This window comes from Anomalospiza imberbis, chromosome 3, assembly GCF_031753505.1.
Source record: "Anomalospiza imberbis isolate Cuckoo-Finch-1a 21T00152 chromosome 3, ASM3175350v1, whole genome shotgun sequence".
Taxonomy (NCBI): Eukaryota; Metazoa; Chordata; class Aves; order Passeriformes; family Viduidae; genus Anomalospiza; species Anomalospiza imberbis.
Genome location: NC_089683.1, coordinates 3,435,419 through 3,462,806, shown reverse-complemented (window position 1 = coordinate 3,462,806; position 27,388 = coordinate 3,435,419). Strand labels below are relative to the sequence as shown.

The following is a 27,388-nucleotide window of genomic DNA, read 5'->3' as shown; positions in this document are numbered from 1 at the left end:
TAAGGAAATTCCCCCAAAGTTTTCAGAAAGCACCGAGAACCCCAGTTCTGAAGATCAGGGCCCGGATGAAGGTCATCAAAGTGATTATTTAGGTGTGTGTGGTCAGGATGACCTGTGAGGAGGCTGGTTTAGATTTTGTGCAGAAATAAGGATCCTTTTCTTGATTTTGAGGTGGAAAGTGATCTTTCCCAGTTCAGCATGGTTTTGACCCAATATAACCAGCAGTGCTGAAAATAAATCCTGCACATCTTTCAAGGCTCAGGCCAGACCAGGAACAACTCCCTAGGTGACAGCTTGGATGCAGCCCCTTGATCTGGAGGAGTTTGATGCCGTGGGAACAGCCAGTAAAAGCTGTGGAATATCAGCACCTGGATGGGACCCTGTAATTCCTATTTTGATACTCAAACTAGGAACAATAACAATCCATCTGTGAATCCTTATCACTGGCATGTGACATTATAACAAAGAAAACAACTAACAAATGTTGATATTGAGCACATTAATGGTGATGGCAACTCTAAGTTTGAGTTTGATTTTTTTAATAGACAGTGTTTCACTTTCCTAATCCCCTGTTGCTCCAGCACTGCATCTCCTATTCCTTTTATATCAGTTAGAATGAAAATAATTCATTAAAATTAAAAAAGCGGGCCAAAGCCGCAGCTGGTGTAAATTGCCAGAGCCCTGTGGATGCCAGCTCGCTCCAGCTGAGATCTGGCCTCACATAACCTCATTGTAAGGGGATGTTCAGGCAGCCTCTGCTCCCAGCCTTCCAGCCCAGCAGTTACGCATGGCCTCGTTTCCTCCCCTCTGAGGAGAGGGATTTTAATCTGGGAACACCCTCCAGCGCACGAAGCCCCTTGCAGGAAGGCAAGGTGGCAGGAGGGTGAGCCCTCAGCTGAAGGACATCCCCCATTCCCATTCTCTTCCTCCAGGAGGGAACACCAGGGAGAAGGTTGGTGCCCATCCATATGATGTGTGTTGCTGCCACGTCACCAAGGTCACAACCACGCTCCTGTAGTGCCACAGGGCATTTCTGAACACAAGCCAGCAGAGTGACAGGTGGCCAAGAAGCCCAAGGGCTGCCTGGCTGGAATATCCAGCAATAGTGTGGCCAGCAGGTCCAGGACAGTGACTGTTCACTGCGCTGGCACTGTGGGGCACCTCCAGTGCTGGGGACAGCTCTGGGACCCTCATGGCAAGAGGGACATTGAAGGGCTGCAGCATGTCCAGGGAAGGTAACGGAGCTGGGGAAGAGGCTGGAGGACCAGGAGGGGCTGAGGGAGCTGGGAAAGGGGCTCAGCCTGGAGAAAAGGAGGCTCAGGGGGGACCTTGTGACTCTGCACAACTCCCTGACAGGAGGGGGCAGCCAGGGGGGTCGGGCTCTGCTCCCAGGGAACAGGGACAGGAGAAGAGAGAACGGCCCCAAGCTCCATCAGGTTGTGGAGCCACCATCCCTAGAAGTGTTCAAGAAGTGTGGATATGGCATTTGTGGCCATGGCTTAGTGTTGAACATGATGGTGCTGGCTTGCTGGTTGGACTTGATCTTAGAGATATTTTCCAGCCTCAGAGATTCTGTGATTCTCTGGTTGGGTCTGGCTGAGATGGAGTTTGTTTTCCCCACAACAGCCCCCACACTGCTGTGCTTTGCATTTGGAGCTGGGAAGGTGTTGGTAACACCCCAATGTTTTGCCTACCACAGCATCAGAGCTGTCTCTCCAGCATTCCACCCCAACAGAAGGCTGGGCACGAGCAAAATTGATTTTTCATATACCTGCACTGATAAACCAAGTAATTTCAAGACCTGTTCATGGGCACTGCAATTTCACCACACCCTGTACAGGGCCAGGGGTTGGACTCAATGATCCTTGTGGGTCCCTCCCAACTCAGGGTATTCTGTGATTCCATGGCAAAATCTGAATATAATCATTAGAATGGTCCAGGCATATTCGGACTCTCCCAAGTCATCACAACCTGTGCAGGTTTCAGCAACCTACAAGGGCCAGGAATCATTCCCAATGCTGAATATGGAGGAGGTTTCCTGGTTTTGGAGGATGAGAGAGCTCATTTCTTGTGTCTTGGCCCATTGTCCTCAGGAAAAGTGATCAGACTGTTACAGCCTGGGATTCCTGCCCTTGGTCAGCTTGTGGCTGTGTGGGACAGGCCACCAGGACTCTTCTGCCCCCAAAGCACAGCCTGATGTGCCTGATGTGCCTTTCTGGGCTCCCAAAAGGGCTCTGACCCTTTTACATATCTACATCCTCCTCCCCTCAACCAGCCTGTTGCCAAAGGCATCCTCCTACATTTCCTGGTGACACTGGGAGCCACCTCTGTAAATCCCTCATGCCAAGGCCCAGGCACGACCCTGCAATAGTTCACCCCGTAAAACTGTCAACAGTTTTGGAAATTTTGGCCAGGGCCAACTAGATAGACATAGCCACGCAGAACTGAGCCTCGCCAGCTGGCCAGGGACTGCTTCGTTCCATGATACCAAACCAGAGCCTCAGCCTCCAGAATCCATCCCCTGTCATCCCCATGGAGCAGCTTTTTCCACAGAGCTCAGGGTGGGTTGTGTTTTTACACCAGGAACATCTCCTCTTCTCCCTCCTGGTGGGCTCCTGCAGCTCTTTTCAAAGGTTATTTGACCACATTTGGTGGATTTGGCTCCTTAGAAAGGCGCTCTGGCGCAGGGACAGCAGTGACTTTGACCCGAGCAGTTCTTGTGCTGCTGTGACATTCGTAGTAAATAAGTGTGAGGGTAATTATACCAACAGGAATTCTGGGAGCCCTGCCAGGAGGGAGGGGACAGCAAATCCTTTGTGCACTAAAAAAATAAATAAAAAACATCACCCCAATCCCCCTCCCAACCCCAAATTAGTTCTATCTCTTGAAGCCGTGATGAGACTTAGGACTAAAAATACACACAAATACACACACTCATATATAAAAATAGCCAGCATTCAAAAAAAAAGCCCAAAGTTAGGCTCCTGTATCCAAAATTAAGCTCTTAAATAAATAAATTAGCCTGATTTTCAAAAGCATGGAGCAGTGAATGGTTTTCACTGACATAAGAGGAAGCATCGTGTTGCTAAAGACTGAAGATCAGGCCTGAATATGGATTTTAAAGTCTAATTATAGAAGCTTGTTTGCCACCAGCTTGACCGGGAACAACGAATTTCAGGTGAAATGACATTGATTTTTTTTTTTTTTTTAATTCTTCTTAAGTTGTCTACACTTAACCAATGTTAGGGAAAGTTTAAAAGACCCTCAAAGAAGTAAATAAAATAACACAAGGAAACAGATGACATGGAATAAAACTGTTTACACCAGTTCTGTACATTGGTGTTTGGAAATAGGGTTAAGCATTGTCAATGTTGGAGCTGGGTGAAATTTTATGTTGGTTAATTAAGTAGGTATTTATTACTTGCTGAAAGCCCACAAGGTGGAAATATTACTTTTCCCAGTTATTCTCACAATCTGCTGGCATCAAGAAAGAATGGGATCCTAGTCATTCCTTTCCTCTCTTTGTCAGATTTTGGTCTGAAGGATGTTGAAGACAGAGCAACATTTTTTTTTCATGGACTGAAGATAAAGGAAATTCATTTGCTTCCAGTTGCAAATGGTCCTTGGAGCTGCTTTGTTCACACTGCCTAATATTTGCCAAGGTGTTCCTGAGGTCACAGTCCCATAGGATAGGGACAGATTTGTCCTTTGGGGTCAGACTGGGCAGGGCTGGGATTTATGCTGTGAAGGAATTATGTCCACCCTTGATGGAAGAGCATCAGCTGGTAGGGCTGTGCTCCACTCATATGGTGTTTAGAGGCAGAGGACAGCACTGAAAGATCTGGGGTTTGATGCCAGAAAAACTTTGAGAGCACCTTTTGGGTGCTCTCTGGCTCAGTTTCCCCATCCATGGAAGAGGCTCAACGCAGGTGACCTTTACCAAAGGCTGTGGGCTCAGCAGTCAGGGAGAACTTGGTGTTTGTGCCATGGCCACTGATGGAGACAGGATCAGGACACTGTGTCAATCCCATGAATTTGAATTTTTTCCCATGCATTCTGCTTCCATGGATTGGTGTCATGTCCTCTTTCTGTGGCCAGTAAAAATCTTTGCTTAAACTGTGGATGGTGGTGATTCCCTAGAGATTCACCCTAACCCCAGAGATCCAGGAGAAATCATTGCAGGACATTCTGTCCCTTCTGGTAATTTCTTCTTCATATTTTTGAGTGGCCCAATGTCGTTGTTGCAGTTTGGTTCAGCCAACATGGAGGCTGGGAAAAGTAAAGATGGTCTTAAAAATAACCCAAAAGTGGAGACAGCTTTTGGGAACAGCAGTGTGGAAGAAGTAGAGGTGTAGGAAATGTGAACTGTGGGAAGGCACTGAATTTTTTTTTTTTTTTTCTGGAGAAAATGAGGTTCAGGGGGACCTTCTTGCCCTCTTAACAGGAGGGGGCAGCTGAGGGGACTTGGGCTCTGCTCCCAGGGAACAGGGAGAGGATGAGAGCAAACAGCCTCAAGTTGCACCAGGGAAGGTTCAGGTTGGACGTCAGGAAGAATTCCTTCAGGGAAAGGGTTATCAGGCATTGGAAGTGACTGGTCAGGGAGATGATGGAGTCATCATCTCTGGAGGGACTTAAAAGCCATGTGGATGTGGCACTTGGGGACACGGATTGGTGGTGGTCTTGGCAGTGCTGGGGCAATGGTTGAACTCGATTATCTTAGAGGTATTTTCAAACCTTAATAATTCTAAGATTCTATGGAGCTGTGATCTTTTTGTAATCTGGAGAAATGAAAGGTTTACATGGCAACTATGTGCAAAGAGGTAAAAGACTGCTGCAGGGTGAAAACCAATAAATTCTTCTTGTCCCTGGCTGAGGTGATGAGAAATTAGTGGTTTAACCTTCTGAAGAGGAGTTTAGGTTTTGTGTACCAGCAGGAATGGGAGCTTCTGGGGAGGGGGAGACCATCCAGGACTACAGGGCAGATTTGGTGGAATTTGGCAGAGGTGGCGGTGCCTTTGCCAAGGGGCAGCACCTTATGGGCACCACCACTTGGCTTTTGCTGGCCCTGTGTCACTGACATGATAAAAACCATTGCATTCTCCTTTTCTCTGCTTTCTCCTTGAGCCACGACACTCTCCCTGCCTTTGCCTTTCCAGCTAAACTGCATTTATTTAATTCCTGGGTGAAAGGAAGGCAGGATGCCTGTGTCACGCTGCAGCCCCTGGGATTGGGGTCTTCCATGGAAATGCTAAGTGCAGGTGGTGGATTTGGGCGTGTTGGGAGAGCAGGTGCTCCACGGCCATTTCCATCCCACTCGGGGTCTGCTGTGGATGTCACACCAGTGTCACCAGCGTCGTATGACTGGCGTAGCATTTTCTCGAGTGTCGAGCCCCATCTGGTGGCTTTCCTGCGTCATTTTCTGTGTGTCCTTGCGGTCCTCTTTCGGGATTTTTCGCCTCCTGTGCCAGTCAGCTGCGAGCGGGCAGGAAGGACGAGATGCTGGATAAAGGACAGGGTTCGCAGAGCTGCCTCTGCTTCTCTCCCAGCCCCCCGTGCCTGGGTGTCATTCGGAGATCCGTAGGCTGTCCAGGCTCACGTCCTTCCCTCCTGCTCTCCCCGCCTGTGCAGTCTCGCCCGAGTGGCAGGGGATGATCTAATCGTTTTGGCCAAACCCCAGCTTGTGCCGTGAGCCCCTCCCAGAGCCTCCAGAAGGCGCTTCATCCCGCTGCCGTGCTGGCAGCGGAGCTGGGACAGATGAACAGTCCCGGGAGGGGACATTTCCGACTATTGACTGGCTCAGACTGCTTCAGGGTCGGCATTAGGTGAAATGGTTCCCATCCCAAACGAGGTTACAGCCACCGCTCAAGAAGAGAAGGAAGAAGGCCCAATGTTAGATTGTCGATCCTTGGAAGTGTCCAAGGCTGGGCTGGGTGGGGCTTGGAGCAACCTGGAATAGTGGAAGGTGCCCCTATCTATGGCAGGGGGTTGGAACAAGATGAATTTTAAGGTCCCTTCCAACCCAAACCATTCTGGGATTCTGTGATATCAACAGGCATTAGAAAGGTCTCTGTTAGGGTTTTTTTCTTAAATGCCACGAATCCTCAGACAGAGGCAATGGTAGAGCTGTGCCTGCCCATGCACGAGACGCCTCCTTGTACTCCAACATTGCCCAAAATCTCAAAGCTGACCAGTGACAAACTGTGGCCTTTCACACCTGTGGGTCACACACATGCTGCATGTGAAGGTGGTGTCTCACTGCTCCACCTATGATGAAATAGGGTCAAATCATAGAATCACAGAATATTCTGAGCTGGAAGAGACCTACAAGGATTGTCAGATTCTAATTCCTGGACAACTTCCTGAGTCTCACAATGAGCCTGAAAGTGTGGTCCAAACACTTCTTGAGCTCTGGGATCTGTGAGAAAAGCTCCTTACCAGAGTGCTGAGGGGGTTTAGATGGTCTGTCAAGCCACTTACAAGTGTTAGGACCAGTATTTTTCATGTGGGTTCTCTTCTTGTGATGAAAATTAGGTGAGGGAGTTGTTTTCTTGTGTTTCAAGAGCATTTCCAACTCCCAGGCTTCACATTTGGGTGGTACCAGTTAAAGTTTTCCCACCCTTACCACACCAAATGCATTTCATTATATGGTCTTGTTCTCAGGGTGGCATCCAGTTTAAGGCTGGACTTGATGATCTTGGAGGTCTTTTCCAACATTAATGATGAGTCCCATTCTAAAAGTCCTCCTCAGATCTGACAGGAGGGAGCAGAAGACCCCTGTGTCTCCCCAGAACCCCATTCCCCCACAAAAAGATTTTGCTGCAACTCTGACATCTCACGCCCAGCTTTTCCCTCCTGTTCCCTGCAGGTATATCCGAACAATGTACCTGGGGATCCAGAGCCAGAGGCGGAAGGAACACCAGCGGCGTTTCTACTGGGCTATGATGTACGAATATGCAGACGTAAACATGCTGCGCCTCCTGGAAACGTTCCTCGAGAGCGCCCCTCAACTGGTGCTACAGCTCTGCATAATGATCCAAAAGAACCGTGCAGAAACATTACCATGTAAGTGGCCCCCTCTTCCCCACCTTTCCAGCCTCTCCCCTCTGCTCCCAGCGCCCAGCAGCTGATGGATGCGTTGCTCACTTCCCACCCTGGCTGGGGGCTACCACTCTGGGACAAATCTCTGCTGCGTTCGCTGGGTAAAATTTTAACTCGTTCCTCTGAGGAGAAAAAAAAAAAAGCCAGTGTCAAGGAAAAGATGGGATTCAGCTCTTCCACCCCCAGCTCTTCCCAGACTAGTTCAGGCTAAAGGAATGATGGTGGTGTCAGGAGGAGGCAAGCGGGCTCTACTGCTGTGGCACCACTTGTTTGTCGCTTGGCACTGGGCAAACACAACCATTCCCTGCCTCAGTTTCCCTCCTTACATAAGTAGGGTGATAAAACTGGCCAGATATGAGTTTGTGTTGTGAGGACAAATGGTTCAATGCCTATGCAATGCTCTGATGGTGTTAAGTGTAAAAAAGGGGGGTTTTAACAGCTAAATGCTGTAGGGCCCTTTCTGATGAGTGCCCAGGAATTAAGGACTTGTCATTGGTACCATGGTTCTCACCAGGCCCAGGAAAAGAGAAGGGGAAGGCAGGGGAGGGGATTGTATAGGGACAGGGATGTAGTGGAGGTTTAATTGGAAAGGCAGTTAAATGATGAGATGAGGCTTGGAAGACACCACAGGGAATATTTTGACAATTCTGATGTCCGCCACTGCTGTGATGTGCTGAGCATGGGGCATCTGTCCCAGCTGAGAGGGACATGGCCCTGTCCCAGCCCTGGCATGAGCAGCTCTCCGAGCCCATGGCCATACTGGCAGCCTGGGGGTAACCAGCCTGGGGGACAACCATCCTTTCCAAGGACCAGCAGTGGAGCTGCTTGGTTATTCAGGCCCTGTTCAGTTCATGCACCACGGGTGACACTCAGCTTACCAAAGACAGCCTGGTTGGGGCCTGTCATTTCTCAGGAGTTTTTGGAGCTGAGGTGGGAAATGAAATTGGAATTTGCTTTGGGGTAAAATTTTGCTGGTTTTGCCAAGGTCACCACTATCTACAGCATCAAGGAAGGTCAGCCACTCTCCCTTTCCTCTGTATTTCCAGCATGTCCATCACAATTGTTTATAGAAGCCTCCCTCCTCCTATTTATGCAGTCTTTTCTTGAAACCTCTCATCACGAGCTCTCCAGGCCTCCAAAGTGCTGACATGATGAATATGCTTTTCTACAACTCCTGCTAGAATGGCTCACATTTGCCAGCCCCCTTTTCCTGCTGCTTCCAACATTATTAACCCGACTGAAAATGCAGAAATCACAACCCAGGAGGTTTGCCAGGGCGTTCTGCAGATTGTTGGACATGCCGCAGAAAGCGCCGGGTGAAGTTTGTTGGCCTCTGTTGTGCTGTGAGTCAGACAACGCGGGAGAATAATCCCTCCAGGCTTTCAAATCAGTGGCTCTTCCACTTTGCCACTTCCAGGCACGGCTGCCTAATCCACTGAACGAGCTGCATCATTTTTCCAGCATCCCCCTCCCCTCCCTTCCTCGGCTTTGCAGTTCCTCTGCTCCTCCAGCGCGCCGAGCCGGCTGCGCTCTCTTCCAAGGCAGCGCACGTCCCCGCCTGCCTCCCCGAGCCCTGGAGGGCTCTTTGCTTGCCACGCTCCAGCAGCCGAGCTCGCCGGGTCCCCAGTGCATCCTCTCCCTGCCTCCCTCCCCACCTGTGCCAAGGATGCGGGCGCTGGTGGATGAGAGCAGCAGAGCTTGCTCAGCGCTCCTTGACTCCGGTGCAAGGTTTCCTAGAGCTCCTCTATGCCCGTTCAGTGCTTCTCTCTTCCACCTCCTCCTCCACGCCCTACTCCATCTCCTCCTCCTCCTCCTCCTCCTCGCGGCCGGTCCATAATTATATAAAAGCAAATTAAATGCTAAGAGGAGCTGTTGTGAAAGGGAGCATCAAGGATTTTCACTTAAAGCAGGCGAAAAGCAAAGGGAGATGGGTGGAAGATGGATGGTAGATGGAAAGGGCCAGTTCTGCCTTTAAACAGGGACAGCATCAGCTGCATCCTTGAGGAATGCACACTGGAAAAACAGCCCAGGGAAGGGCTTAAAAGCCCAGGTACAGCCCCTGCTGATATGTCTAGACTCCAGCTGCTTCCATACATCCCCCACAGACTTTTATGGATTCATTTAGTGCCAGACCAGGTCAGTTCACCATTTCCTGTGGCACACATCCCTCCTCCAAGTTCCAGCCGTCCCTTCTCTTTAGATTGCAATACCAAGCCCAAGCTCCACTTCTCCCCAGACAGGTCAACTTCTATTTAAGGAGCTTTAGAAAGGGAGTTATTGGAATGGCTATCAGGAAGTTTTGCTTTTGTCTCCTAATTCCTGTGTTAAGAGAGCTGTTGAGGAAAGAAGAGTGAACGCACTGGAGGTCTTTACTCAGACCCAGAGCATCTCCTCCAAAGCATTTCTGCTACACAGCATGGTGGTAGAAAGGGCTGATCTTGGAGGGATGAGTAGAAAGGAATACAACCAGGAAAATTCTTAATTTCCTGGGTTTCAATCTATTGGGTGGGTGAAAGAAAGAAAGAAAGAAAAACCTCATCATGCCTTGCAAGAACTATTTCACCATGAGAGGTACCTGTGTGAGAGGGCTGGGTGGGACCTGTGTCTGCTGTTCCTCAGCACTCAAAGAACCGAGAGGTTTCACCCAAAAGTGAGAATGTCCAGCAGCAGAAGTGCTGGAGCTGGAATTTGAGGTCAAGACCCAGCCCCAGTAAAGCTGGGGACAAGACCCAAGCTGGGACTTCATGAGAGTCAGGATTCATTCCTTCATCATATCCCCAGCAAAAGGCAAAGCACATCCCAGCTTTGCTGCCCTTGTCTGAGGAACAGGAGAAAAGAGCACTGAGAGAAAAGAGGTGAGAACTCCATGTACTCCACCAGGTGGGCAGTGGAAGGCAAATGTTGAGAGCCTGAGCTGGAATTCTTTGGTTGGTGGAGCAAATGGAACAACATGAGCTCCTGAGTATCCATATGGAAGGAGCTGGTGTTGGTAGGCTTCACAGATGAACCTGTGAAGGATTCATCTGCTACAACTACAGCTGGGTGGGCCCAAAACAGAGTCAAGAGAAGGTGAGGGGGGAAAGAAGGGATCCAACACATGGAACAGCTCATGTCCAAAGCAGCTGAAGGAGGTGGGGTGAGATGCTCAACCAGCAGCAGCACCTTTCTCCAGGGAATCTGGTGCATTTATACCTGTCATTGGGGTTAGGCTGAAGGGGAAGGGATGCTGGAGAGGATGCAGCATTGTCCCTCAGTCAGCCTAACTGTGTCTGAGGTTTAGGAGAGGATAAAAGGGTGTCCATCTCTCAGACTCCTGGGCAACAATGGCCAGAGGACTTCCCATGATTTAAATCACCTATTTGCAGAGGAAAATGTAGCATTAACAACAGAAAAAGGTCAGCAACCCAGATCCTCATTCCATAATCACTCCCAGCAGATAATCCACCTCACTCCTTGTAGAACAAACCATCCTTAAACCCCTTCACCCCACAGAGGTGCTGGTTCCTCCACACCAAGTGGGAAGGAACAGATCAAACCAGCTTAAAGGAGACACCCAACCTCTAGGCAGACAGGGAGGTGAGAGGGATTCCAGTTTTTCTGGCATAAATCTCCTCTTAAAGAGGTTTTCTCCCACTTAATTTTTTTTTTAACATGGCTTCTTTAAAGTTTAATGAGATTTAGCTGAAGCACCAACATCCTTCCATTCATGTCACAAGTTCTTTACACAAAGATTTCTGCCTGTATGAAGCTGCAGTTTTCAGCACAGGGTCTCTCCCTCTAAAAAATGCCACATCTCTCCACAGATGCTGTGTCCATCTCCTCGATAACCCTACAGTTGATCTGAAAGAGACTAGCAGCATAAACATTCCTTTTGCAAAGTCCTGCTGGAGTCTCTGGGATTTTGGGAGGTGTTTGCACTCTCCACAGCCCTCAAAAGTAGGCTGAAGCTGCTCATGTATTTAAGGAAAAGCAACATTACCTTATGGGGTTTGGGGGGTCATTTTATTTAAGCAGAGTGATAGAAATTAGGCATTAAAATGGATTTCAGACATCTCAGCTATGGATGTGTGCTGGCTGCAGAGTTATCCTGGTGGAGTTTGCAAATCATCTTGTCCCTCCCAAAGCAAAGTCCTATTTTTTATCATGTTCTCCCTTGTCTGTGTCATGTCTGGGGACCATTTATAATCATTCATGATTCCTTTTTGCAGGGACAAACAAAAGATCATTTTCCCTGTCACTTAATTTAGAAGACTCAGCTGGTCAATGGAGTTAGAAAGGGTCCTTCAGCCTGTAGATGTTCAAAAATGTGAGTTTCAAGTGACATCACCACTGGCCTGAACATAAATGAGGAGACTAAAATCCCCAGGTCTCCAGTGAAAGTTAAAAAAAAGACTCATGAGATTTGAAATTTCATCCTTTTCACCACTTGAAGGAGCACTGAAAGTTAGTGCAAGACCCTTCATGCTGGCCTGGGCCAAACAGGTGTGTCCAACAATGTTCAAACAGGAATCCAAACCCCCAAACCCAATCTCTGTGACCTCACAACACAAAATTGTCCCCATTTATGCTGAGTCCCATAACCTCATAAATAAACCAGGGTTTGTTCTACACAGGCACCAGATCCCGTGGGGATCAGTGCAAAATTATATATGGCATCTGCAGATTCGTTGTGGGAAAGTCCCATTTCTGCAAAGCAGAAATCTTCTTCCTGACTGGTGCATTTTTCCTAAGGTCCACCAAGAGAGCTTCACTGTATGACTAAATAAGTCTTTGCCTTATAAAGTCCTCAGTAACAGGAGATGGGGAGGGGACAAGGTCTACCAGAGCCACACTCTGGGCTTTGGCTCAGGTTCTGAGACAGATCACGAAGAAAACGAGATGCTAAAACTTTGCCCAAAGGCAGATATTAGTTTTTCCTTTTTTCTCATGTCATTCCTTGGGGATTAAAAGAAGTGGAGATATCCATCACCCAGGCCTTGTTTCCTGTGACAGAAGAGGCACAAGCAGAAAAGCACTTGCTCATTGCCATGTGGGAAAGGGACCCCACCAGTCATGTGCTTGCTGGGCAGGGAGGATCAGGATGATCTGCCCTGAAAATTTGTCCTGATTCCACCACAGTTTCCCTTTAAATGTTCACCAGCAGCCCAAGGAGACCCAGATAGCTCTGAACTCATAAGCAGCTCGCCTGGGAGGCCACTCATATGACTCCAGTGCTCTGCCAGACTGGGGCATATGGCTCTGTTCCTGCCTTCCCCTCCTTCCCACCAAAGCCGGATGACAGGGAGCGATTTGGTGCCCTGCTGGAAAGGAGCCGCTGGTCCCCGGCCAATTCCCAGCAGCATCAAAAAGCCATCTCCACAGTTGGCAGTGGCGCTGAGGACGCCTTGCTCTGGCATGCTGAGAGCAGGCCAAGCCTGAGGCACACTGGCATGGGACAGCTTGTCCCATCATCAGCCGTATTGTCCCAGTGCAGTGGGATCCAGGAGCCTTCAGAGCCAGGGACAGCTATTTTTTCTTTTTCTAATGGGATTTGGAGCCAGCCCAAAGAGAGATGTCATCCCCTCACCCATCCCCACCTGCAGCTTCTCTGTCCACCACCTTGCCATGTCTCTGGCTCTTATTTTTGGAGTGCAGATAAAACCCCGTCTGTTCCGTACCACGTGTCACCGTCACACACAGGACACGGCACAGCCAGGAAAGATGAGTCACCATTCACGGGACAGCGCTGGCAGGGGGCCAGTGCTGCCAATTTTAGGTTTTGTCAGACTGTGGTAATCACTGGGAAGGGGTTACATCATCAGAGCACTACAACAGCATTAGCTCATGCTGTTCCCAGGAGCTGGGAGCCAGCCAGGAAACTGAGGCATGGAGAGAGGTTTGGGTTCTTGTCAAGCAGATTTCTGGCAGGAAATTCAGACTTTTTTGGGTAATTCCATGGTGCAGGCTTTCTGGAGATACACCTCTCATAGGAAGTGTGGGATAAGAGCAAAGGAAAAGTTGAAAATATGATTCTTTTTAGCTTCAGGTTGCTCTAGTGCAAGATTCTTGTCAGGCATCTAGGAGAGCATGGATAAACAGGGAGCACATAGGCTCTGGGATGTGCAAAAAAAACATGGAAAAGATGCCCTGCTGGGCAGGGACTACTCTGGCCTTCTACCCCTGATGGAGGTGGAGCAGTTCAGGTTGATGCAACTCAAAATCGTTGAGTTTTGAAGGAAAGAACTGTCTCACTTCAGAAACTGTTAATTGTTTTTTAATGATTAGTTTGAGGTGACTGTTCTGAGTCTGGGCGTGCAGCAAAATTACTGAGTCAGTAGAAATTTCCCGAAATTACTTTTGTCCTAACTGGCATTTGACCAACCTCATGCTCTCAGTGCCCTCAGAACATCCATGTCTTCACACAGAGGGTCACTGAGGGGGGACAGCCACCACGCACAGAAGCCCCTGTCTGATGTACATCAAGGTCCCAAAAATGTTTGCAGAAGGCAAAAAGGCCCAGGACATAAGCCAGGACGAGCATGACTTAATGCGTGGACACCAAGTTCTGACCTGCTACCTATCACATAGGTCTTTGCAGAGTGTACAAAACGTGGGAAGCAGAGGGAGAAAGTTCCCTGCTGTTATCCTTGGAAATCATGTCCCTGGTGCCTTAAGTACCCCACTGCAAGACAGCACCAGCTGCACCACATCAGTTTTTGCCACTTTGTCACTCCCCCTCACAGGAACACTCTGCCAGACTTGCCTCGTTGATGCCAGCCCTATGTACTCTCCAGGAATGTTGAGACGCTCCTTCTTTTCCAGAGACCAGTCCCCTCAGCTGAGGCATTTCCACCAAAGGCCCCCTACACAACATCAGAGGTTTATAAACCATAAGGTTACAAAGTGTGCACTGCCGACACATCTCTGGATGGAGATCACTTTCTTTTGACAGTGAGTGTGATCTGAACTGGGTCCCTTCCTCTTTCCCATCAGGCCAAAATCATTCCCAGAGCTGGAATGAAGTTCTTTTCCTAATTGCCTACAGGCTTTCTGTGTCCAGGCCAAGCCATCCACCAGAGGAGGTTTGAAGGATTCCTGCTTGGTGCTGTCACAGACCCTTTAAAGCATTGCCTTGATGTTGTCTGATCTCCAGGGAACAGCCCGTGGGAGCTGTTTTCAGCAGGAAGTTCCCCTACGAAGCCCTGGCAGGAGATGTTGTTTTCCCAATCCTGGGACAAGTCTGTTGCGTTTCATCCCTGCTGATAAACCAAAACACATCAGAACATGAGCACAGCCACCAGATCTTGTTCATCCTCTGCTTCAATTACCAGCACAGCCCTTGGCACATTTTTAGCTCCCATCAGTCAACACCAACCCAAACAATTCCCATGCTTGGCTCAGGTGATGGCAAGAACAATTCCCACCAAGCACTCTGGGCCACCCTGTTTCTGCCCCTGGCTGGGGCAGAACTTAGCAGTCAACAGAATTAGGCTTGGCTTAGTTGCTGATTTCTGGGTGCAGGGTCCAAATCTCCCCCAGATCTGTGCTAAGGAAAAAGGGATCCTTGTGGTCGCTCTCTGAAGCAAACAGTGGAACTCCTTGGGCTTTCCTTTCCAGCACTGAGGTGCTGCTTCCCTCTTTTACACTATTTTAGCCCTGACTTGCAGGATTACAACATCCTTTCAACTTGTGGTAGGCAGGTTTACATCTTTCCCAATGTCTGTGGTCCTCATCCAAATTAAAACATAAACAAAAAAAATTTGGAGTGACAAGATAGGGGTGCTGTAACAGATGTCAGATTGCAGTGTTGAAATGCACATATATTGTACATGTTTGTGGAGTCCTGCTGTTTCATGCCAACCGTCCCTACTCATAGAAATGGCTGGGAAAAGATTTTATGCTAAATGGAGGCATGTGCTCTTTTTCTTAGCAAAATGGTTTTTTTCACCATTTCACTGCATTCCAGTAGTTTCTTAAGGTGTGTTTCTCTTCTAAGGGTTCCTAACAGTAGAGTTCAAATATCTTTAGGTCTGAAAAATCTCAGTGTAGGAGGCTGCTTCTGATATTTTCAGGATTCAAACTCAAAGCAGCTCTGCTGGATTTGATACACATGAAAATCTTAGCAAAGAATTGGCCACTAGACGTTGTAACTAAAGTGTCCTTCACAAAGAACCAGCTGTTGCATGTGAAATGTGATTTTTCCTCCAAGAATAACCCCTCTTGGATTTTGCCATCATATTCTTACCAGTTGAAGTAACCATGGTTGGGGTGGGGTTTTTGTCCCTGCTGTTCTAGGAAGACTGTTTTAATTAGCAAAGGGACAAAAATTAAGTTCTCGGCAGGAAATAGCAATGGACATTTCTAGAGATGGTTGTGCTCCTGCCAGGTTGAGCCAGATTTGTGTGACTCCCCTGCCTTCTAACATTCCCTATAAAGAGGGATTTTGCTCTGTTTGCACAGAGTTAAATCCAGTCCTTGCTGGAGGTGTTGTCAGAACATCCTGGTGGACCATTTCCAATGAAATCTCTTGGAGTCTCTCAAGAAGCTTCATATCCTCTCGTCTGTGGCTGTTCACTTTTAGGGGCTCAGGTGGGGTTCTTTTTCAGTGTCATTCTGAGACAGCACTTAAAGGCTTCAGATTAATGTGGATTTAACTCAAAAGTCTTTATAATTACAGTGATGACTGTGCAGAGGGCACCTCGCCCTGAAAAGAGTGGCAATTCATACAGCTTTTGACAAAAATAGACACGAAGAGCAGTTCTCATGCTCTATTTCCAAACAAGCTAATCTGTGCCCGGGAAATCCTGGGTGCTGCTTTCTCAGCACATTTCTAATGCAGAATTAACCCAGGTGATTGGTGCCTGGAGGGATTTAGACCAAGCTCAGGGCAGACCATCTCTCCTTTGTGTCTGTGGGTCATTAGAAGACAGAGATACACATGGTTGTTGGTTCTGAGTGTCTCTGTCAGCTTCAGTGCCATCCCTGCCCACCTGAGAGTCAGGGATTTTTGGGATTCATGATTTCCAGAGGATGCACTGGGAAAAGGTGAACTTGGGCATGGTGGGAAGATCCTAGAGAGATTTTGGCAATTGAGTTCTTGCTGCTGCAATGTGGGTAACTGGTCCACATGAACCCAAATTTATGTGACAACAGCAGCTCTTCTAATTGAAAACACCATCCATGCAGCCTCACACTGACATTGAAAACACCATTAGTAGAATTACTAAGAATTGTGATTCCAAAAATCACAAAGGAAAGAACTGTTCTTCACAAACATCTTCAAAGTAGCGTCTGCTGAAGTGGGGTTCTTTCAGTGAGAAAAAAAAATCTGCTTTTGCTGAAAGGAAAACAGTGAATTCTTTCCTTTCCATTTTCTTAATATTTAGGAGAAGATTCAAAACAGAAGAGCCATTTCAAAGTAAATAGTGTTGTGTTATAAATACTTCTATATGATTTATGCCACACCAACAGGAACTCCAAAAGTAAGACTGTGTGTGTCTCTCTGTTTCCTGATTGCCTCCAGCTTCTTTAGGACTGAGTCAAATCACCAAACTCACTCCAAATTCCCAAATTAAATTCTTAGACATCTGCCATGCATTGTTCCCCCTGCAAAGTGAGTTTGTGTGTTGTCATTTCCTTGAACTCTGCCATTAGAATCCCATCAGAGGCTCTGGCGGCTGGGTGGAGCTGTTGCGGAAGAGGCTGCTCTGCAGAGGTCAGGATTTCTAGCAATGGACTCATGCTGACATTTTCCTCAGGCATCACTTTGGGAGCATAGCTGACACCAGAGTCCTGGAAGGATTACCCTACACTGCTAAAATAACATTTTTCTGGCAGAGACCTGTCCCCACATCTGTATTTCACTTCACCTAAGCTCTACCTGCCATGCCTGGGCTCCCCAGAGCTGTCCAAACACAGCAGCCACCTGGACTAATTTACTCTGGCCAGCCTGGAAAATCTTATAATATGAAAAGCTTTATCTCCAGGCATTGAGGAGTTGAGCCAAAGGTCTTCCACATTATTTTTAACATGATGAAAAGGATTATACAACCATGGTTGTGATAAACAGAGGATTGTGATAAGATTTTGTCTATACCTGTAACAGTGTTGGAGCCCAAGCACTAGCACACAGGTATTTGTGCTAAATTGGTCTCTGGTAGAGTTTTGCCTGCCAGCCCTTTCCCAAAGCTTTCCCAGGCATGAGAAAACAAATTCATACAGTCCAGGAACCATTCCCATTAGGCAGATTGGATACAACAACTGAGGGATTTTAACAGGATGGGCATGGCAGATTCTGCCAGCTGGACTCCGGGTCTATAAACAATCGTGTTTCTCATTTGGGGTTCAGATATCACCACCAGGTTCTCTTCCCATGTGTCCTTCTCCTCTCTGCTGGTTTTTATGAGCCAGTCTGTGGCGACAATTCACCACACAGGATCAAAGACCCCAGTTAGCCAAGTGAGTTGAGGCTTGTTTGTGGACCTCTGCTTATACAGGGACTGAGATTTCCCCCAGTTGTTGCCAGAAATGTTCCAGCTCTGCGCCAGGTGTCAGCAGCTTCTTTCCCTACATAAATAGGTAAAACCTGAGATACCTGCAGTCAGCAAGGCTGTCATAGAAAGCAAAAAGTGAATTTTCATGCTGATGAGGGCTGTGTACACATAGGCCTGTTGGAGACCAGTCTTCTTCTCAGTGATGTGACAGGAGAGATGTTGTCTTTCTCCTACCCCCTGAGGATGTTGGTAACTCTGTCTGGCTGTTCTAGGATGTCCTCTGACTGACCATGGCGCCCTTCTCACATCAGGAGGGTGTTGGGGGCTTGTTTTGCCTGCTTGGTCTTCAGAGGTATAAATTCATTGTGTTGTGTCACTTGAATATGCCCAGATCATGTTGGGTCTGCCAGCTTCTGCTCTGCAGGAGCCACTGTGGGCTATTCTGCTTGTCCTGGAGCCAGGAACAGGTTTCAGCAGTTCTCCTTTCTCCTCTCTTCACCTCGTTGAGACTCAGTGTTCCCCTATGAGCTCTTGTGGGGAGTTGGTGGACGCCAAACCTCTGTTACTTAATATTCATCTTACCATGTTCTTCTTTGACTATTTCAGTTTGAACCCCATCCCTGGAAGTGTCCAGGACCAGGTTGGATAGGATCTGAGCCACCTGGGAGAATGAAAGGTGTCTCTATCCATGGCAGGGAGTTGGAATGAGATGAGTTTTAAGGACCCTTCCCTCTCAAACCATTCCATGATTCACCAGGAAGAGTCAATGGAGACACAGAGGCATTTCCAAACAACTCATCCCATGTCTCAGACAGCATTCCTGGTGTGAAATAAACACTGAGGCATGTGACGGACAGGGCATCTTCATACAGAGGGTTTTAGAACAGTGGGGAAGCTTTGCCAATCTTGATGTGGTGGGCGATGGCCAACATTTTGAACAGGAGACTGACACTTCACTGAGGTTATTCGAGGACAAGCCCAAACAGAGGGTGGATTATCCCATCTCTGCTTGGCCCGGGGTGCTTGTGCCTCCCACAGCAGGATCAGTCTCTGGCTTGCATCCAGGAGGAGATACAAGACTCGATGGCTGCAGGGTTGGAGCTGGTTTGGAGTGCCTGAGTTCACAGAGGACATGGATAGGAGGAGACACGACAGAAGCAGCTGAGATAATGAGAGCACAGATCAGATGAGTGTGGCCGGTCACCTCTTCCTGCAGCAGGGAAAAGGGGGCACTGGGGGCAGCTGAAAGGCATCGGGATGAAAGGGCAGGAAAGCAAGGACTTTGGAAACACAGTCCCTGGTGACCCCGTGGACACTTCCTCAAGGCAGTGCTGAGGCGTGGGCTGGGGGAGGAACTAAGGAGGGATTCAGATTTTCTGGGATCACCAAGGACATCTTAATTTAGCAAAAGGAAAAGGGCTCAGGAAGCAGCATTTCAGGACATGAGCCAGCCTTTAACTGTCAAGGGGCAGGAGGGCAACTCTCCACGTGAACAAGCCTTTGTGGAGTTGTCTTGGCATGGATTTTCTCACAGTGAAAGTTTTGGGAATGTGGGTGTGCCTCTGGTCTAATGTGCAAGAACTCTCCTTGTGCCAGCTTGGACATGGACTATCCTGTACAGAAACCCAGCACAAGTCTTGTGTGGGATTCCAGTGGGATTTGGTGGTAGAAGGCTTTCTTGTTATCCAGACCTACTTGGAAATCTGTCCCTGAAAGGAGTTACCTTTGTTTCCTGCCTTTCCCAGTCATCAGCAGTTTTCTATTTCTCATGGAAGGGTGATGCTGTTTCCAGGTGAGCTGGATCCTGGAGAATGGGGATGTGATACCCCTTGGAGGAAGGTCCCAGAGGATCTCCCTAGCAAGGGAGCAGGTGCTGAGGTTGTGAAACTCACCCCTCACCTGATGAAATCAAAATATTTTCTGTGAGAAAAGAGCAAAGAACAGGACACTGGTATGGTATCTCTTCCCAGTCTCCCCAGTGTCATGATCTGGATTTACATCCCTGGTAATTCCAGCTCTTACTAGAGCATAGAGGTGCCACATAAATGGAAGGAGGCTGCTCCTGGGTCAGACTATTGCATCACGTTCACAAGAGGTAGAATAGCTCCCATCTGCCATACTGGACTGGTGACACACTGGAGAAACTGTTTAAGGAATTGTCCTGAAATCCAGTGAGGAAAATGAATGGCAAAATGGTCTGTGCAGCCCTTTACTATTTATATACTGGCAATGTTCCATATTTTTCCATGTTTAAAGAGACAAATAAAGAGGGAAAATAAAGGGAAAAAGACACAAGTCATTCCCTCCTCTGATGGGGAAGAATAAAGAAAAATCAAGCATCAAAATCCATCAGGAAACAATGAAAATCAGACCTGGGGTCTGATTCTGACCCCTTTTACTCTGACACAAACAAATTCAATCCAATTGAAAAATGAGGGAGAATGACTTTCAGGCCCTGTTGTTACAAAAGTAGGATCTGGCTTGATCTCTTTTATGTATACATGCATTTTCACTCTGTGTGCATTAAAATGAAAGCTTGTTCCTCGTCTCCTACTGAGCTTCAGGGAGGAACGTGCCACCCAAAGGGGAAAACAGGATAACAGGGTTCACAGCGCAGGGGCCTGAGCAGCCGGTGAGGGATGGGGATGAACTGAAATGTGGCACTTGGCATTAAGCAAGAGCTGCCTCTGCACAGGGGCTGAGGGAAGGTTTCGTGTCACACTAAATATTTGCCATCCCGCTCACCCGGGAGAAATGTTGGTATCTTCCCATTTTGTTTTAGTGGAGTCTTAAGGAGAATTAATGTCAAAAAAGAAATAGAGCACTGTTCAGGCATCATTTTCAACCTTAAAGGGCAGGCACCACAGGAAATACTCAGAGAATATGCTACAGCAACTGCATCCAAATTATGGGCAGCCAACGACCTGCAGCTGGATTTGTGATGAAAACTGTACCTACCCCTAGTGAAAATCCGCTCTTCTCAGCTGGACAACACTGAGTAAGGCCAAAATGGGTGTATTGTTCATTTGAAATATTCATGTGTGCGTGTGTGTGTGTGTGTGTGTGTGTGATTTTTTTCCATTAGAGTGGTTGTAAAACCCTGCATAGCAGGAATAGGCCAGATAGACAAGGATGGCTTTCCCTGCACTGTTTTTGTTCCCAGGCTTTAGAAGCAGCAATGGCAATTTCAGGGGAGTCATTGCTTTGATTCTTTCATGTCAATGGGTTTTTTTTTTTCCCAAAGAGCCTTTTTACAAATCTGATATGATCTTTTGTTTTTCTGGATGATGATTAGGACCCAGAGGAGGAAAACCAAACCAGGATGAAATTCAGGGTGTTCCTGTGAGCTTCTGCAGTTTCCCTTGCACTCAGAGTGTTCCAGGGTCCTCTCCAGATCACTGTCTGCATTGTACTCAAGTCCACTCATGTTTTCATGATCCAAAGGAACAGCTCTTGTTTCCCTTTCTCAGAGAATCTATTCCTTGGTCTGACATTCTCAGAAATTTAACTTTTATATACCTGCCTTATTTCCCACTGCTTTCTCGTCTCTCTGTGCCATTTCCTGTTGCACAGCCTCTGTGCCACATGTGTTTATCATTTAAGGGTGATCATGAGCTCCCCTGAGAAAGGCAGAATTTTTTTGAGTCTCATCTGGTGTCATTTGAAATGCCCTGAGTGCCTTCCTTCACTCTAGCTCCCAGTTCAGAAATGTTCTTCTCCTCTGCTTGCAAGTTTGTCACATCTGCCAGCTCCACATGGTGGTCTGGAATATCTCAAACGTTGCTGGATTCCCACCTGTGATGGCTGCACTAAGCTTTGATCCTCCTTTGAGCAAACAGATATCATTTAACCATGGGCACCCTGGGCTGACTCTCTACAGTAGGAGCTGAATCCTGTCTGAAATGTCTTGTCAAGCACACTGTGATGTGAAGGAGAACTATTCCCTGCTTTAGCTTCAATTTTAAATGAGATCTTGGGTAAATCCTTCGAATCTTGGTTCTTCATCTGTCAAATTGGACATTATAGAGTTCTGCCTCCTCTTGCTGAATGTAGGTGAGCTGATGTCTCACTGCAAGGACTTCAGGGTTCATCCCTAAAGGAATCTGAGGGATTATTTCTTGTGCTGTGTCATTCAAGACACAGGGACTTGACGCCTTGATGGTGCTGACTTTGGCTTGTGTGTCACTCATGGCTTCCTAGGACAGAGAGGTTTGAAGAGAAGCCTAGTGTGTGCCAGTCTGACTTGTTGTGGGTAGGTGGGATACAGATCCCAGAGCTGCAGCCACAAGGCTTCCAGCCCCACAGGAGCTGATTTGCTCCTGGCTCAAGAATGCCTGCAGAGATGTGGTTGTGCATGATGGGGATGTTCCACTCCCAAGACTGAGAACAGAGTGGGAAGAGTGAGAGTGGGCTTTTTTTGAAGTGACTTCAGTGTTTACCCAACCTCATCCCTTTGATAAACAAACATTGGAAGGGAATTGAAACCTACTCGTGCTCCACAAAGGTGCGTCAGTTACCACGTGCAAGAGTCAGAATCAAAATAAAAAATTACTGCTCATGTGCTTATGTGATCCAACTTTTCAGGACTTTTTTTTTTTTTTAGTTATAATTGAAGAGATCTCTAAAGTTGCTTAGAAATAAGGTCTGGAGAAGTTGAGAGTAAAAACAGTTTATCTCACAGTCTGTGAGAATTGTAAACTGTATGAAGATGTCGCGGTTTAGAAGTCACAGGGAAAGTTGGGAATGGGAAACTTGTGGTCAAGATGACAAAAGTGCGGTGTCATTTAGGTCTGTATGAAAGAGCTAGGGAATAATTTCTGTGGCAGGAAGTAAGAGTGATGTAAAAGTCTTTACATTACTCCACAGTTCCTGCTGACATCCACCTACAGATCTCCCCCCTCACAGCCAGGTCCAGATCTGCTCATCACCAGGGTGCCAAAATCCACATTCAACACAAGATTTGTGAACTTTTAAGCCACAGCAAAAATATGTAAAAATGCCCAGAGATCCTTCATTGCCTCCCTCAGATCTTGGTGCAGATGAAGAGACAATGAGCTGTTCTGTACAGGGGGGACTCATCCCGCCTGATTGCTGGTGCTCGCACGTCCCCTGGCAAGGGATGGAGTCAGACACCTTGGGAGCATGAGTCAACCCCTCCCTGTCCCACACACGGATGTCAGGATAGGCTGAATCACTTTCTGGGGGTGTCTGCCTCTCTCTGCTGGCTGGAGAAGATGTTCAGATGACTGTCAGCAGCCCGGGTGCCATGCGAGTGACTCAACACACGTACTCTGTGCAATTTACAGCAAAGGCTGTGATTAGTGGAGGGTTCTGCCCTGAAAACATTAGGTAAAGCCTTTATGTGCAAACCGGGGGATTGTTTTGGGTGTATTTTATTCCCCTCTCTTTTCTAGAATAAATGAGCCCAATAGAAACATTTTTAATCCAGGGTGACACATCTGTCTCCTGTGGGTTGGTGCTGCTTGAGTTTCCCTGTACAGGTACAGCTAATGCTGTACAAGTTTCTAGTAAAACAGCACTAAAATAAGGCAATAAATGACATATTTTTTCCCTGCTAATCATGGAAAGTTTTTCAACTGAATAGCCAAGAGGTAGTGCAACTACTTATACACATAACAAAACTTTGTGGCATGACTCATCCTTCCAAAACTGTTAATAAAGTCTACCAAAAATGTAACTCATCTTGTAGGTTAAAAATGAATGTAATCTACATCTGCTTGAGAATGAGGCTGTTAATATTTAGAAGGTTCCATCCATTATGGGGAGAGACTGAAGGAGCTGGGCCTGTTCAGTCTGGAGAAGACTGAGAGGGGATCTCAATAATCCATATAAACATCTCCAAGGGGTGTCAGAGGATGGTGCCAAACTCTTTGCAGAGGTGCCCCGTGACAGGATGAGGAGCAGTGGCCATAAAATAAACCACAAGAAGTTCCACCTCAATCTGAGAATGAACTTCTTTACACTGAGGGTGGCAGAGCACTGGAACAGCTGCCCAGGGAGAGCATGGAGTTCCCTCTCTGGAGACATTCCAAACCCACCTGGATGTGTTCCTGTGCCACCTGCTCCAGGTGATCTTACCTTGGCAGACTGACTGGATGATCTCCAGAGCTTCCTTCCAACTCAAACCATTCTGTGAGTCTGTGGTTGGAATCCCCATGTCCTATGTCCTATGTGTTAGTGAGGACTTAGAACTCGGTGGAAATAGTGATTTGCTTAAAGCTGGTGGCTTAAAGCTTCCCTCTTGGATAAGGCCACTGCTCTCACTGCTTTGCTGTTTTATAAAGTACAGTCTGAAATTCAAATGCACATTTGAGCCCAAAGACAAGGGATTCAGAGGGAAACTTGAGAGCTGATGAAAAGGTGTAGTTTTGGTGGACTTTGCAGGCTGTGAGAATTCCAACGAGGGCAGAGTTGGAGTCTGCCATCCTTCCTGGCCTTCTTCTCCATCATCTCTCCTCCAGACACGGATAGGTTGGAAGGAGGGAAATCTAACCTTGCCACACTGTGCTGTGGGCTCCTCAAAACCAAGATAAATTCCATAGAGTGAGGTCTGAGGAGTCAGTGAACCTTACTTGCATTCCCATGGAAGCAAGGCCCCTGTGAGCAGAGAGAAAAGAAGAGAAGATGAAATTTAGGTTTTTCAGGCATTTTACCTTTTTAACTCTGAGCAGCTGCAGCAAGATGCTCCTTGGATTTTCTTAAAGAAGTAAAAGCCAAGTAAGATCTGGACCTATCACCCAGTTAGATGTCAGAGATGGAGGGGCATTTCTCGTTGTTTTGCTTGGAACCATTAGCAGTTTTTCCTTTGGACTTTAAAGGTGATGTTCCCAGATAAATCTTTGGCTAAGGCCCAATCCAACCATGGCTACCAAATTACTGAGCTTCCCAAATATGGATTTTTGGCCCATGATCTGTTTCCTCACATGCAGAACAGTTGTCCAGTGAGCAGCAGTGGGGGCAAAGGAATAAGATGCCAGCAGCTCTTTCTTTTCCCAGGAATCTCTCAATTAATTTTTATTGTGATGCTTTGCTCCATGAGTTGTTCAATCTACCCTTGTGATAATCAATGGAATTATATTTTTAAAAGCCTCTCAAGAGTGGCAGGGCCACTATTTTATCTTCTGGAGGAAATAAATTGTTTAAGTGTTGGGATGGAGAATAAGACCAGGTTCCTTTGGAATATCATGGGATGTTCTGCCCCATGTGAGGGTGCAGGGGGATGTGTTGGGAGCTGAAGGTGACCCCAGTGCAGGCTGTGCCCTGCCTGACATGACTGTGGCTTGGATTTGTGCTCTAGCCAGTAGGCAAGACTGGAGAAGAGCTACCTCCAGTATAGGTCTTGGGTCCATCCCAGAAACAAGGCAAGGATTTGCTGGAGAGATCAGATTCTTTTTTTGGGACTCTTTCAAGGGTACTGATGAGTCTTGATGCTCCCTGGATTTATATGTCTGTCTGCATGGGGCATAAACCTTGTTTTTCTGAAAAGCAAATGCAAATGGGGATTCCTGAGTAAGGCAGAATCAATGGGAACGTTGCTTAAAAAAAAGTATTTTAGAATAAAAAAGAATCCAAGCAGTTGCAGAGAATACAGGTGTCCTGCTCTTGCCATGGTGCAATCCAAGAGAGATTCCACTCTCCAAGAATGTAACTTTCACACTTGGGCTTCAGCATTTAGATGAAATCTGGATTTCAAGCTCTCAAATGTGCATCCAGTCAGGATGAGCACAGAGGCTGTTCCCTACTGGAACTGCCAGGGTGGGGTGGCTGATCCAGTGGCTCAGGAAGATAAGGACAAGGAGTCAGAGAACTCCTGAATATGGCACCATTTCCAATTCCCACACTGATATCTCTGTATTTCTCTCCTCCAGACTGTAAGGACAACCTGACGTGAGTTGAACCTTCAGGCTCCTGAGCCTACCCCAGATGCAATAATTTAGTGAGCAGATGATGTTTTCCACCAAAGCTCCTGTCTAACTCAGTGGATCTGTGTGTCTTCCGGCAGGTGTGTCCTCTGTGGCCTCCCTGATGTCCCTGGCTTGGGTGCTAGCCTCCTATCACAAGCTTCTTCGGGACTCTAGGGACGACAAGAAGAGTATGAGCTACAGAGGGGCCCTCATCCATCTCTTCTGGCGCCTCTTCACCATCTCATCCCGAGTTATTTCTTTTGCTCTCTTTGCTTCCATCTTCCAGCTCTACTTTGGGATCTTTGTAGTGGTCCATTGGTGTGCCATGGCTTTCTGGATCATCCATGGTGGGACAGATTTCTGCATGTCTAAGTGGGAGGAGATCCTCTTCAACATGGTGGTAGGGATTGTGTACATTTTCTGCTGGTTTAATGTCAAGGAAGGGCGGACTCGATACCGAATGTTTGCGTATTACACGGTGGTCCTGACGGAGAACGCTGCCTTGACGCTCCTTTGGTATTTTTACAGAGATCCTGACACCACTGACTCCTATGCCGTGCCAGCACTGTGTTGTGTCTTTCTTAGCTTTGCTGCTGGGATAGCTTTGATGCTGTTATATTATGGTGTGCTGCATCCCATGGGGCCAAGAGCTAAGATCTTTGCCAGCTCCTGTTGCGCCGAGCTGCTCTGGGGCATTCCTTTGCCCCCCGATGTTGAGCCCATGGCGCCCCAAACCCCTGGGTACCGGGGGGCCCAGGCTACGCCCACCAGAGCGGTCACGGAGCAACAGGAGGAACTCACAGCTGACACTTGCTTGCCCGTTTTCCAGGTGAGAGCAATGGTACCATCTACTCCATCTGGGCGACCCTACCCCCCCGAGGGGCCTCTCATTAAGATTGACATCCCAAGAAAAAGATATCCTGCCTGGGATGCTCATTTTGTAGACAGGAGGTTAAGAAGAACTATCAACATCCTCCAATATGTCACCCCCACAGCTGTAGGTATTAGGTATAGAGATGGACCTCTCTTATATGAGTTGCTACAATATGAATCTTCACTTTAAAGCTCCTTAAAGCAAAAGTAAAAGAGGGGACCTTATTTTTGTTTACGGTAAACACAGATCATGAAACAAACACAAACCTTCAGATAAGCTTTCTTTCTGGTTGCTGTATGTATAAAAAAAAAAGATATTCTCTATGTTTTGTAAGTAAAAACAAAAAGAAAAACTTTTCTTTTGTTTTTTACACACAAGAAACAGTATTTCAACTTCCACACCTAGGATTCACAGGTGGAGAAGGAGGCATCTCCACATCAGTTTTATACCGTACACCAAGTGTAGAACATTATTTATGGGATTGGTGCTGATTGAAAAATAAAAAAAAAAAAACAAACAAACAAACCTACAACTGCCTTATGCCCTTAGGTGCTGAGTTTCATTAAGTACTGTCACCTTTCTCATGCAAAACTCTTTGATGATTATATGCCAGGAAAAATAAAAAAAAAGAAAAACCAACCATCCAACTGAAATGCAAACCTTAAAATTAAAAAAAAAAAATAACAACAACGAAAAGAGAGAAATGTATTAAAAAAAATATATCCTGTTGCACATATTGGATTTAGCAGAAAAAAACCTCCAAATGTCTAAGAAAGAAAAGATAAGAAAGCAAAGCCAAGACAACCCCAATGGAGTTTGATTTTTCCAACAGCTGAAAGACAAAATCAGGTCTGTAAGATAATTTGGCAAGGAATTTATAACACCATTGGGCCAAGCCTTGACCAAGTCGTGTAATAAATGTGACCCCACCCTGGAACCGTTTTCCTCGTGGAAATGGACCCTGTACAAAGGTGGGATTGTATCAGATCAGTGTGAAAATACAGAATCTGATCCTGTTC

At 47.1% G+C, this 27,388-nt stretch overlaps 1 protein-coding gene across 1 annotated transcript in view; it reads left to right on the top strand.

Moving 5' to 3' along the window:
• The window catches only part of XKR6 (XK related 6), a 167,954-nt gene extending 140,946 nt beyond the window's left edge, over positions 1 to 27,008 (top strand). Inside the window, exons 2-3 of the mRNA XM_068183155.1 lie at positions 6,866 to 7,062; positions 25,594 to 27,008. Of these exons, the coding sequence (XP_068039256.1) occupies positions 6,866 to 7,062; positions 25,594 to 26,558 (1,162 nt within the window). The 3' untranslated portion in view covers positions 26,559 to 27,008. The remainder of the gene's footprint in view (positions 1 to 6,865; positions 7,063 to 25,593) is intronic.
• The last annotated feature ends 380 nt before the right edge of the window (positions 27,009 to 27,388 follow it).